We start from the raw sequence: 14063 nt of genomic DNA, 5'->3' as shown, positions 1-14063 counted from the left end.
GTGAATGCATAATCCAATTTTTATTATGTTTTTCAGTTTGCAAAAAAATATTTTGAAGTGTTGTCTTTCACAGACTTAAAGTTATTGTTTTCTTAGGTCTTGCTGTATGACGTGGGTGTTCAACTAGTAGTGAATATCAACTGTTTAAGAGAACTTCAAGAAAATCTAAAGAAAATGGGAAGATTATCTTTGGAGTGCTCTCTTGTTGATATAAGGTAGTTTTTAAACTAAGTAAATTAATTTTCTCATTATTGAATAGTATTTTAAATATTTTTAGATGGGATTTTTGTCAGTTTTAATTTTGCTAAGATGTTCTGAAATTTTCCTAAATTCTAGTTAATTTAGGGTTTTAAGAAGAGGGGAGGCCAGGCGCAGTGGCTCACGCCTATAATCCTAGCACTCTGGGAGGCCGAGGCGGGTGGATTATTTGAGCTCAGGAGTTCGAGACCAGCCTGAGCAAGAGCGAGACCCCGTCTCTACTAAAAATAGAAAGAAATTATATGGACAGCTAAAAAATCTATATGTATAGAAAAATTAGCCGGGCATCCCAGCTCCTGGGGAAGCTGAGGCAAGAGGATCACTTGAGCCCAGGAGTTTGAGGTTGCTGTGAGCTAGGCTGATGCTACAGCACTCTAGCCCGGGGAACAGAGTGAGACTCTGTCTCAAAAAAAAAAAAAAAGGGGGGGGAAGATAAAAATTTGGAGCACATCAATTTAATGGTGTTAAGAAATTAGAAGGGTAGTAGGGAAGGCGGGGATAAAGTGGGGCTGGTCAATGGGTGCAAAAATATAGCTAGATGGTTAGAGTGAACAGTATTTGATAGCACAACGAAGTGACTGTAATAACAATAAGTTAGGGTATACTTTAAAATAACTAAAAACTGGAATTGGAATGTTCCGAACATAAATGTTAAATGCCTGAGGCAATGGAGACTCCAGTTACCCTGATTCATACACATTGTATGTGCCTGTACCAAAGCATCACAATGTGCCCTATAAAGATGTACAACTATTATGTACCCATAATAATTAAAAATAAATTTTAAAAAGTTAAAGAAGAAAAGAAGGTCCCATCTGTACTACATAATAAAGTACAAAACAAAAAGTTAAAAACAGAGATGGGTGAGTATGAAAGGTATCTATATAGAATTCAAACTGTTGAATATAAAAGACATATTGAGGAACAACAAAGGCAGATAGAAATAAAATGAGTTATATTTAGAACTGCATGGAAAGCTAAAAGTATGTAAATTACCAAAAAGAGTGAATTATAGTGGATTCTGGGAAAACGGCATGGCGTAGTTTTTTAGTCTGTTGGAATCCCACTATGAAAACGGAGCCACTTGGATGGCAAAACTGAAGACTGCACGGTCAATATCCACAACGAAAGTAGGTGACAGGTTCCCCTATGAGCCCCCAGATAAGAGCAGGTGGGCACACCATGAATCGGGACCCTCGGTGTCAGCAGTTGTGTGGAAGGAAATTGGAAGGCTAACTGGGATTCCAGCGGCTCTGAGAATAGTGTTTTGTGGAGCATGCAGGCCAATCTGAGAACAGCAGCCCAAACTGAGAAGAGGGTGATGTGGGATGTGGGTCACACCTGGATGCGAGGGGCCTGTGAGTGTGCCAGAGTCCCGTGATGATGGAGCCGTCTAAGCCGGGCGGCCTCTTGGAAGTGATCTCAAGCTCCTTTCCATGAGCCCACACTGAGGAGAAACTACTGGGAACAGAGTCTAATTTCAGCAAGACAGATAATGGGGCAATGGAAAGAAAAGATCCACATAAAAGTGGGGGTGGGAGGGCAGAAGTGCAGGATCTGACAGCATGACACGTTGTGTCACTTTGGGGAAACAACAGGAGAGAGAATTCTGGAGCCACGAAGCAAGCTGCAAAAGCAATTGTGACCTACCTCCCGCTCCTAAAAGCATAGGAAATTTTATTTCACTTAAACATGAGCAAAAGAAAGGATTCAGTCAACTCCCATACAAGTTACTATGAGAAAGAGAGAGTAAGGGCCCGAATAAGATCCCTGGAGGCAATGGAATCAGCCAGAGACACGCCCACAGGATAGTAATCTAAGATTCCAGAATGAACTGGAAGGAATTTATGTATTTTTTTTTGTCTTTTTTTATTTTTTCTTTTTCTCTCTTTTTTTGTTTTTTTCTTTTTTTTTTTATATTTTTACTGTCACTTCAGAAGGAAAAAGAAGAAATTTAGAAAATGAAGATGCTATGAACAACATAAAGCAGAATTGGAAAAACTCAGAAATAAGGTGATTAGAGATAAAGGAAGATTTGGAAAGAGGTGACAGAATTCAGGAAAGAATTAGAAATAAAATCAGAAATGTAGACTAAACTAGAAAAAATACAAAAGCAAATAAACACAATGGTTAAAGCCTCTAGAAATAAAAGATAGAAGGGAGGACAGTTTTTAAAATTAAAAAAAGAACAAAAATCTGAAGGATTCAAAAGAAAACTAAAGATATCTAAAATAGACCCCAAAAGACCCAATGTAATTATAGTAGGCATCCCAAAGAAGAAAACTAAAAGCAGTGAAGCAAAACAAATGTAAAAACTGCCATTCAAGGAGGTAAATGAAAGACTATTTAAAGCTATATGTTGAAAGGGCACACTGGATATTTAGGGAAATAAATTCAGAACAGCCAACACTGAGAGAATTCAGTAAAATTAATGGTTCATAAGAGAAAATCACAATGTCATCACCAGTGCTTTATGCCAGAAGGTAGTGGAGTAACATATAATATTTAAAATACTCAAGAAGAAAACAAAAAGCTCTGGATTTTATATTCAGCCAAAGTGACCTTCAGATATAAAGACCACAAACTAGTTAGACCTTTCAAGAACTCACGGAATATTGTTTCTGGGAACCTTCCTGAGGAATTTTTAAAGAGTAGGCTTCAGATAACCAAGAAGACGTGAGGGATTTTTGACGTAAGTACTGGTGATTAACATTATGTTTATTTTACCTATAACATTAAAAGTAAATGATCATTATTAGGGAAGCAGTCCAGTATACAAAGTAGATATAGCACAATTTCAAAAACACGGTGGAGAATGAGGTGTATATTAAAAGTTGAATAAGCTCACTGTTTATCTTATTGGTATTAACCTGGAATAAGAGTACTTCCATAAGATTATTAGGGAAAAGAGAGGTTACTAACAATATTGATTTAACTTTGGAACTGTGTAAATATTTTATATAAACAAATCAATAAAAATGGTAAGAAAAACGAAATTAACTGTGTATGATGGAGGCATGGCCTCTCAGAGAGAAACTGCTTCAGGTGACTTTTAAAGCACAATAAATTGGCTGTAGGTCCTTGCTGGGCTTATATTCTAAGGACAAAACCAGAATACCCACCTGCTCCCCCTCCCCCTCCCCCACCAATCAACAGCTGTTTTCGATAATCCCAAAGTTGGTTGTAGTGTTGGTATTGTTATTCTGAAGCTATTATGTGTACATTATGGGTTAAATCAAAGTAGTAATTATATGTTCACACACTTGTGCAGGTAAGTAAATTTAAAAAAGAGAAAAAATAGTAATTATGTACATACTATTAAAAACTGGTATGGTTGATAGATAATAAAGATGTAAAATAAGGTTAATTTACCCTGTAGTCCTCATTTTGAATTAGAAATATCAATACTAATTTATGAGGCATTTTAATTGTAAAAATATGTATTTTCTAGCCTCATAACATGAATGACTCAGTAGCAATCAGCTATTCTGTTGTATAAACTTTAGTCTCTAAATACTGTTTCTGACTACAAGACACTAGTACTCCTTGGGAAAATGTCTGATTCCAGCTCTTGGAAAGGAAATGTACCATATGAACCTAGAGTATCTTGTCATGGTCAATCAAGAAAGCTATAAAAACTTATTGGGGTTGTGACAAAAGGACTCAGTAGCCAACCTGAATAAACTTCCACTGACCAAGATGGGACATTTGAGCACCAAGAGGATAATTGTAATGTATTAAAAGCATTTGGTATAAGTTCATAGTGATTAAAAACTCATTGGTCATATTTTAGAGGGAACCACCTCATTATTCTGAAAACTGCTAAATAAAGGAAATGAGCATTTACCTTGCTTTTCCAGTATAAACTGTTGAGGACAATCAAGTAGTTCATAAACACAAAGTTGTTCTTTATAAGTATTCCAACTAACGCACTGAGGAAAAGTGATATCATTAAAATACCACCATTTTACAACCCCAAATAAACTAAAAGATCTAGACAATGACTGTCAGTGGCTGCAAACATCACAAAAAGAGAGAACCAGACATGTATCTCCTGATGGAAGTACACAGCATCACCTTTAAACGGTGTTGCTGAAAAAGAAAAATGCAAACCTGAATCCAATCAGGACTCAACCTAACTGAATTTAAAGGAAATACAAGGGCAAAGGAACATGTTCAACACCATGGGAATGCAATCAGCTAAATCCATACCTTAGAAACTGCAGAACAAATATTCATTTTCTTCAACAGAAAATTGCAAGACATTTATCAACTGTTAACAATGTGTGGACTTTGCTTACCAGTGTAAACTGTTTTTTTTTGTTTTTTTTTTTTTTTTGAGACAGAGTGTCACTTTGTTGCCCTGGCTAGAGTGAGTGCCGTGGCGTCAGCCTAGCTCACAGCAACCTCAAACTCCTGGGCTCAAGCAATCCTACTGCCTCAGCCTCCCGAGTAGCTGGGACTACAGGCATGCGCCACCATGCCCGGCTAATTTTTTTCTATATATATTTTAGTTGGTCAGCTAATTTGTTTCTATTTTTAGTAGAGATGGGGTCTCGCTCAGGCTGGTCTCGAACTCCTGACCTCAAGCGATCCACCCGCCTCGGCCTCCCAGAATGCTAGGATTACAGGCGTGAGCCACCACGCCCGGCCTACTGTTTTTGAAAATACCAGGAAAATGCAATTACCATCTGAAGAGCTTATATTAAGGAATTTTTTAGCACCATGGTTATTTTTATTTTAAAAGACTTATCTTTTGGAAATGCAAACTAAACTCTTTATAAATGAAATGATGTGATATCTGGGACTGGCTTCAAATAATCACAAATCATCAACTATTAAGAAAAATCTGTAAATAAGATACAGCTTAAAGGAATATAGGAAAGCCTTGTTCTAAATAGACTTTTAGGAGGAAAATGTTACTGTTTTGTTAAAACCCAAATAGGACTCTTCGTAGATCTCAGTGTTGATCTTCATTTTCTGGTTTTCCCAGCCTGGAAAGAAGCCAAGAAAGTTTTTTGTTTTTTTTTTTTTGAGACAGGGTCTCACTCTGTTGCCTGTGCTAGGATTATAGGTGTGAGCCACCACACCTGGCCTGCCAAGAGAGTATTTACCATGGATATATATTAAGATTTTTTTTTTTTTTTTTTTTTTTTTGAGACAGAGTCTCACTTTGTTGCCCGGGCTAGAGTGAGTGCCGTGGTGTCAGCCTAGCTCACAGCAACCTCAAACTCCTGGGCTCAAGCCATCCTACTGCCTCAGCCTCCCAAGTAGCTGGGACTACAGGCATGAGCCACCATGCCCGGCTAATTTTTTTTTGTATATATATTTTTAGTTGGCCAGATAATTTCTTTCTATTTTTAGTAGAGACGGGGTCTCACTCTTGCTCAGGCTGGTCTCGAACTCCTGACCTCGAGCGATCCACCCGCCTCGGCCTCCCAGAGCTAGGATTACAGGCGTGAGCCACCGCGCCCGGCCAGATTTCTTTTTAAAAAATATAGAAGTGGCAAATTCCTGCTTCTAGGGGACTTTCCTTCATTGTTAAATCTGTGGCAGTAAAGCCAATGTCTTTGTAAAATGAATTACAGAATCTTAGACTTGGAATCCAAAGAGCTTAGAAGCATCACCGTAGTAAGTTCTGGTAAGTGGATATTTAAGACCTGCTTGAAAACTTCCAGTGCTATGGAGCATGATTCTCAAGCGAGCTTGTTTCTTCATTAGATAATCATAGTTGCTAAGCTTTCCTTACATTGCATTAAAATGGGCCTTCCTCTACCTTCCACACATCCTAATTTTGCCTATAGTACAAACCTCTTGACTCCTCTGATCAGCAGCTATTGAAATGTAGATATCATGTTGCACTAAGACTTTTATTCTTCCAGACTATCTTCTGTTTTTCTCAGGTAGTACTAAAATGGCATGATATCTAGATTGTCCTGCTTGCCTTCTCTAAATGTTTTCTGGTTTAAGTTGGAAGAAATATTTCAGGTATATCCTGAGATCTCACTAAAACTATAAACGTGATTCTGTTAATTTACACTTTGGTTAATGCAACCTGTATTGATTTGCATTCTGGGGGTACTGATTTGGGTTGGACTGGCTTTCTAAAGCAGTGTTCACTGAACTCACGTTGAGCTGTGGAGTACTAGTCAGAAGCTGTAACTCTTTTCAAGTTTCAGTTTTGCTAAAGGATGGTTCTGTAAAAGGTGCCAGGCATGTCAGTCTACTCATTCATTGACTATACCAGAATTGTCACGCCCCATGTGCTCCAAAGAAGTTAACATGACCTGAGACAGATCAGGGTTTTCAACCCAAGCTCCAGCCCCTGAGCTGAAGGAGCAGGACAGGCCTGACGTCCTTACCATGCCTTTCTGTTTAGAAGGGCTTCCTTCCATAGAGTGGTGGCACTTGCTCTTTTTTCCTTGAAGCTCTTATGAAACTGTATCTTTTTATACACCTAAATAATTAATTTTTTACCTAAATATGGAATTTTATATTTATTCCTGTCAAATTTCATTTAATGGGTTTTGAAATTCAAATATTTTTGTTATTCAGTGTCTAGGGCTGTCCTGTCTAATGTTATCTGTAAATTTGGAAGCATCCCCCTATCAGAGGTAGTAGTCTATAGTTTATTGGCCACATCCAATTAACATGTATTATATACTTGGCCTGCAGAATTTTTTAATTTGAAATATTAACATTTTTTAAAAACAGTAGATCTCATAAAAATTTGAATCTCTGACATTGACAAAAATCAGAATATATAGTCACTGAGGTAACAATATTGCCAAAAATAATTGGCTTTCCTTCCAGAGGTTCAAAACAGTCATTAACTTTTGTTAAATAAATCTTAGCTCCTATTCACCATAGAGTACGAGATAATATTTTACATAGTGGGAAGCAGCAGCTCTATCATTATTCAAACCTACCAGTAGACCATTTCCTATTCCTTTGATGTGCTACCATAGTTATCATTCAGGGCAGTTTGTGGTTGTGGATTGTCTCAAATTTGCTCCCTAATTTGAAGGCAGCAAACTGCATGTTATTTGAATCTCTGACATTGACAAAATCAGAATATATAGCCCTTTCTGTTCTGAGTGCTCATGGACTTGAATGTTCTTGAAGAGTTCATCAGTGGTAGTTTCTACCTGTTTGCACGGACCATTCTCCAGTCTTGTGGGTACCTCTCATGATCACTGATAGTGATGGTGTGATCATTTCTATAAATCCCTTCAGTGCCCCGGAATGGAAATTTCAGGCCTGTACTATATAAAAAATCCTATCCTAGTTTTCACTTTCACCTTAAGTGGTTCAGTCAGAATAATTGAACAGAATTCTATCAATGCCTTAATTGTACCTAATATTGTAGAGAATGTGTTTCTGATGCACAGCTTGAATTATGTCTTATGCACTGGAATAGAATACCATCATTTTAAGAGTCTAGTAATAATAGCTAACCCTCCACACTTCTAGACTCTGTATTGATTACCTTACAGGCACTATTTCACTTAATCCTCACAAAACACCTTGAAGGTGTAGATATTACTTACAGATAGGGAAATTGAATCTTTGAGAGGTTAAGTATTTTATTATCCAGGATAAAACATCTGCTGACTGTTGAGGTAGGATTACAAGGTCTGAATCCAGAGCTGGAGCTCTGACTGCTTTGTTTTACTGCCTTTCTAAGAAATCCTTGTCCATAGATTGTTTTTATTGTGATAGACATTACATAAAATTTGCATTTGTAAGTGTATAGTTCTATGACATTAAGAACATTCACATTATTGTGCAGCTTGTGCTGCCATTCATCTCTAGAACTTTTTCATCTCTCCCAACTGACATTCTGTATCCATACATTTTTTAAATGTGAATACCTACAGATATCCACAAAATATTTATAATATGTATATCCATAATAAGTCACAGGATAACCTTAATGTTACACTGATTTTTATTTGTATACCATCACAATAAATTAAACCATAACCAATTCTAAGAGTTACTAGTAATTTAAGTTTCCTTAGCTCATAAGAAATTTCTCTGGTCTTGATAATAGTGTAGCACATTTACCAAATCCTATTTGATCAAACTGTGTGCCCCGTTGATTTGGTTAGTTCACTCATATAAAACGTTTAACTTGAAAAGATTGATCAGATTAAGCTGGGTGTGACAGTGCATGCCTGTAGTCCCAGTGACTCAGGAGGCTGAGGCAGGAGGATTGCTTGAGCCCCAGAGTTCAAAGCCAGCCTGGGCAACACAGTGAGACCCTGTCACTTAAGAAGAAAAGAAAAAAAAACTGACCAGATTAGTTATTGGCTGAGTTAATGGGTCAGCTCAAAGAAACTGGATCTAGAAACCAGCTTTAGAGAGCCTTTAGAGCCTGCATTATGTTCCCTGTAATCTCTTCTCTGGTACTAGTTCTTTATTCTTTGGGGGTAGATTTGATGGTTAGAAACGTCTGAAGTCACTCAGTTTCAATTCTGCAGATTATCATGGATGATGAAGTTGGATATATCACTTTTGTTATTGTTTTTGTTTGTTCTTAGAGACAGAGTCTCACTCTGTCATCCAGGCTAGAGTGCAGGGGCATCATCCTAGCTCACAGCAACCTCAAAATCCTGGGCTCAAGCCATCCTCCTGCCTCAGCCTCCCAAGTAGCTGGGATGACAGGCATGCGCCACCATGCCCGGCTAATTTTTTCTATTTTTAATAGAGGTGGGGTCTCTTGCTCAGGCTGGTCTCAAACTCCTGACCTCAAGCAGTCCTCCCGCTTCAGTCTCCCAGAGTGTTAGGATTACAGTCATGAGCACCACGCCTGACCTTGGACATGTCACTTTTTATTGATCTGTCAAACATTTATTGAGCATTTTTCCACTATGCATTACTGTCTGCCATTCAGTGTTTGCCAAAGAATTAGGTGCTGATCTGTGAATTTTTATACTCATTTAAAATTGCATGGCCATATCTATCAAACAATTTAAATAATTTTATTGAATCAACAATTACATCAACAATAAACAACAAGTAAAATTTCTGTAAACTATTGAGGCTGATTTTTATGGATAGTGATTCAAATTAGATTTGAATTCCAGAAAACTTCCAGAAATGGGCAATGGAATCATCATTGCAAAGGGACTTTTTTTCCTTTCCGTTAAATATTTCTGGAGTACCTTCTATGTGCCAGGCACTATACTAGGCATTAGGGAATATGATTATGGACATAAATATCATCCCTGCTCTCTGAGTTTATAGTCTAGTTGACATATGAAATGTACATAATGACTTTAAAAAGTGCTTAAAACATAACTTACTCTTTAGGGGTCCTCAGTGTAGCTGAAGAATAGATATACATAAATAAATTAGCATGTAATATGGGCCCTAAGTAGAATAGAGGAATCAAGAAAGACTTGAGAGTGGGGAAGAAAATTGTGAAAATAACATGGATCCATGTTTAAGTTGATTTCTCACTACGTATTTAGGTGCTTTAAACAATGAGTGTGTGTGTATTTAGTATTTCTTATATATTTCAGTGTCCTATGCTATTAAAAAACAAGTTGTCATTGTTTTTTGTTTTAGACCAACTGGTGGGAGTGACAAGTGGACAGCGACAGCTTGTGACTGTCTTTCATTGTACCTGACTGGAGCTGTAGCAACAATGATCTTACAGGCAGATAGTGGGGTAACAAGTTACAACAGATATTACTGATGATTTTATTGATGTTTCCACCAATTCCATTTATTTTCTTTCTAGTTGAGGAAATAACAGCAAACTATTTGGATTTTGTTGCAAACTTTGTTGGTTTTGTTTCAAGGTATAATGCCTGTTTGATAATAGGTGTATCACAAATGATTGTGTGAATGAGTCAAAGTGACATTCTTGAGTTGATAATTTGCATGTTAAAAATGTAACATGTATGATAGAGTGTCTTTTGAAACCCATTCTTTTGCTAAACTGGAAAGTTAGGTTTTTAGTGAAATAATATTAACTGTGTATCATAAAATTGTGTGAGAGTATGGATTTGAGAAGAGGCATATATCTTTTCAGAACACATAAAAATACTTTGCTTCCTTTACTTTTTTCTAATTTAAATATGTTTTATTGCATTAATGATTAGAATTTTCTTATATAATTCATTTTTATGTTACTTTTTTCTTTCCATAGGGACTTTCTCCCTTTTTATAATTTCTCCCATATCAAGTAGAATATATATTTTGCAGTTCTTTTATTTTTTGTAGGAGAAAAAGGTATGCCTTGGAAAATATATTTTGATTCTATAATTTGCTAAGAGCTTAGGGGAATACAGAAACTTATTAACTGGTGGTGTGTGCTCCTCCCAGCCCTCAATTCTGGGATTGAAAAAAAAGTTTAAAATTTTTTTCTTTTTGGGGGAAGCTTCACCTTGACAGTGAGGTTTCCCGATACACTTCACAAAACAACTATGTCTCCATTGACTTTCTTCCATGCTATATTCTCTCTGATATATTTACAGATCAAAATTACTGACAAAATTTTTTTTCTTGCTTTGAGAAATACAAAGTGCCTATGAAATGTACATTGTTTATGAAGAAGATTTCACTTTTGTGTCTCATATTTACTCTGCTCTTAAATTACTGCAGGAAAACAACAAAACATGGCCACTACCTGTGAAAATTTTTTGCAGAGATGAAAAAGGAGAGCGTGTTGATGTTTCTAAATATTTGATTAAAAAGGGTTTGGCTTTGAGAGAAAGGAGGTACAGACTTTAAAAAAAAAATTTTTGATATCAGTTTGCAATGGTTACTTCTTATTTACCTGTGCAAATCTTCTTATATGTGTGCCTTTGAACCTGAATTGTATCATTTACTCTTAAAGATTTATAAACTAACCCCGAGGAGCCAGCTCAAAGACAGATTCCCTTAGAATTGCTCATTGGTTTATTCGGGCCTATCAGCTCTTGCACACTTAAACCCCATACTGACATATTTGCTTTTATAATTTCCCCTTTCCTTTGACATTTACACTTAAACCAAAGAAAAAGAGAATTGTATACTGGGTGCCAAAGGCAGAAATGTTTAAGGTTCATTTTAGAAATTCCAGTAGGTATATACTAAAATGTATTTTTATGAAATAGGAATGAGTAGCAGAAAAAGTAATTGAGCAATATTTATATTTAAAGATCGTTTAAGGTACTAAGTTTGGGGTTTAAGCACCTCTCATTCAGGGGACAGGATCAGGCTATTGCCGTGGCCCTTCTAGAGACGTAGAAGTATCTGGAATCGCAAACACATGTCCCAGGTAGCCACTTCCTACCATACGTGGCCGGGTCTCCTTAGATATGGTTGTCTTAAATTATATCTTACCTTATTTAGACCAGGCCCTCAGTCTTGATGAAATGAAAAGAGAATGAGAAATCAGAAATAAAGTGGGACATGAAGTAGTTGGCTAGGTATGGTAGGTGCTGCCTGAGTTGCCTGGGCGTCGGAGTACCTAGGTGCCACATCCCTGCTCTCACACTTGTCTCTTTTGGGTTCGTTGCCTTTAGGATAAAGCAGTTCTCTTGATAAAAGAAATGTTTAAGTGGAAAATGCCAGGCAAGTTAATATTAGTGACATTTTCTGCCAGCAGTTGTGATGTTCTTTACTGCTCTTACGACACTAAAACTGCTAGCTATCTTAAAAGGCAGGGGTGGGGGTGGGAAGATGGGGGGGCTTGCGGTTAGTTGAGGGAATTATATAACTTGTTTCATTAATGCTTGCTTCCTTTTGAAAGTACAGGAAACTATAAGAAACAAAAACCTGCTATAATTCAGCTAAAACATAACCAGTGTTAATATTTCCTTCTAGGATTTTATTTGTTTGCATAGTAGGCATACTGTTTTTGAATTGGAAGGGAATTAACATGAAGTAGAAAAATTGAGTAAATACAATATATTACCACTAATACCTAATATCTGAAAAGTATCTTACTGTTTTTTAAGAGATTTATTTTCTTTATTTTATGAGTGTTAATAACTTGCCAGGTATATGTTCTGTGGATTAAATTAAAATCAACTTGAAGGTGTTGTTTTTTCCAATAAATCTAATTCATTGTACAATATTTTAGATATACTTATTAAATTTTAAGGGAGAATAACATGTAAATATGAGATAGTAATTTAAAATATTTAAGTAAAATTATATTGCTTTTTCTCATTAGTCTCATAATTTAAACTAATTTTCATTATAACTTATGCTAATTTTCATGTAACATATTAAACTAGTATATCCTAGACTAAATCAAATATTTTCTGTAAATTTCAAGTATATTTGAAAGATTCTTTTTATATTGTTTTCCCCAGAATTTTATATTTGCTCGTGTTTAGATATTTTCTTTTTTGGATGTTACAGAATTAATAAATTAGACAACAGCCATTTATTATCTGAGAAGTCTCCCGAAGTCCCCCTGGAACAAGAAGGTTCAGTGGTTACTAAGTGTGTTAAAATCGACTTTGACCCTGACAAAAAAGCTGCTGATATAATCAGTGAACACAAGGTGTCTGAATTTAAGGAGAAAATTCTAGAACCAAGAACCACTGGATGCTATAAACCACCAGCTATTCCTAACATGCAAGTATTTGAGGCAGTAGTCAGCTGCATTGGTGATGATGGAACTATTTTTGTAGTACCTAAACTATCAGGTAAGATCTTCTATGTTATGTAGGCTTAGTCAGTAAAAGTAGATCTGGCAGCTCCCAGTTCTCTAGTAAGATGAACATGAATTAAAATACCTTGGGCAAGTAATTAACCTTTTGAACTTCATTTTCACAGAGTTGTTAGGATTAAATGATTTCACACAACGTGTGCAAAGTGCTTTTAATAATTCCTAGCACATAAAAATCATTTAATGAGGTTTCTTTCAATTATTAATGATTATGTGAGCACTATTCTCAATATAAGAAGAAAGGAATTTGGAATTTCCATTTTCCATTATTATAGTCGATTGAATAACACCCCAAGTCAGATAAAATGCCTATTTTTTTTTTTTTTTTTTTTTTAGTTAACATTTACTGAGTTAGCATGAAAGTAAAAAATATACCAAGCTCCAAAACAAAGTGAAATTACACACTGGGAGGTAAGCATGTGCCAAAAAATATGTTCATCCTTAGAGTTGCCTCACAACTAGAACCTTGAACTTCCTCTTTGATAACTACACAAAGTTTAAGAAAAAGGACATAAAGCCCAAGGCCCCTTTCTTACAAAGTGGGAAGTCTAATTGGAAACCATCGCATGAAGATGGGATCCCAAAGGATTACTCCTACAGCACAGTGTAAGGTCAGTGTGCTGACCACACTAAAAATGACCAAAAGTAGGCCGGGCGCAGTGGCTCACGCCTGTAATCCTAGCACTCTGGGAGGCCGAGGCAGGTGGATCGCTCGAGGTCAGGAATTCAAGACCAGCCTGAACACGAGCAAGACCCCATCTCTACTAAAAATAGAAAGAAATTATCTGGCCAACTAAAAATCTATATAGAAAAAATTAGCCGGGCATGGTGGCACATTCCTGTAGTTCCAGCTACTCGGGAGGCTGAGGCAGGAGGATCGCTTAAGCCCAGGAGTTTGAGGTTGCTGTGAGCTAGGCTGACGCCACAGCACTCACTCTAGCTGGGCAACAAAGTGAGATTCTGTCTCAAAAAAAAAAAAAAAATTACTAAAAGTAGATGCTCAAATGAATTTGTAAAGACTATTGTAGGCTGGTGCAGTGGCTCACACGTATAATCTCATCACTTTTGGAGGCCCAGGTGGGAGGATCACTTGAGCCCAGGAGTTCAAGACCAGCCTGGGTAACAT

General features: G+C 36.6%; 1 protein-coding gene across 1 annotated transcript in view; it reads left to right on the top strand.

The window, feature by feature from the left end:
- The window catches only part of RNF17 (ring finger protein 17), a 100649-nt gene that overhangs the window by 56622 nt on the left and 29964 nt on the right, over positions 1-14063 (top strand). Inside the window, exons 22-25 of the mRNA XM_045567012.1 lie at positions 97-215; positions 9835-9937; positions 10876-10991; positions 12625-12914. Of these exons, the coding sequence (XP_045422968.1) occupies positions 97-215; positions 9835-9937; positions 10876-10991; positions 12625-12914 (628 nt within the window). The remainder of the gene's footprint in view (positions 1-96; positions 216-9834; positions 9938-10875; positions 10992-12624; positions 12915-14063) is intronic.

Source organism: Lemur catta, chromosome 13 (assembly GCF_020740605.2).
Source record: "Lemur catta isolate mLemCat1 chromosome 13, mLemCat1.pri, whole genome shotgun sequence".
Lineage (NCBI taxonomy): Eukaryota > Metazoa > Chordata > Mammalia > Primates > Lemuridae > Lemur > Lemur catta.
Note: the sequence above shows the minus strand (reverse complement) of the source record. Positions and strands in the feature narration are given on the sequence as shown.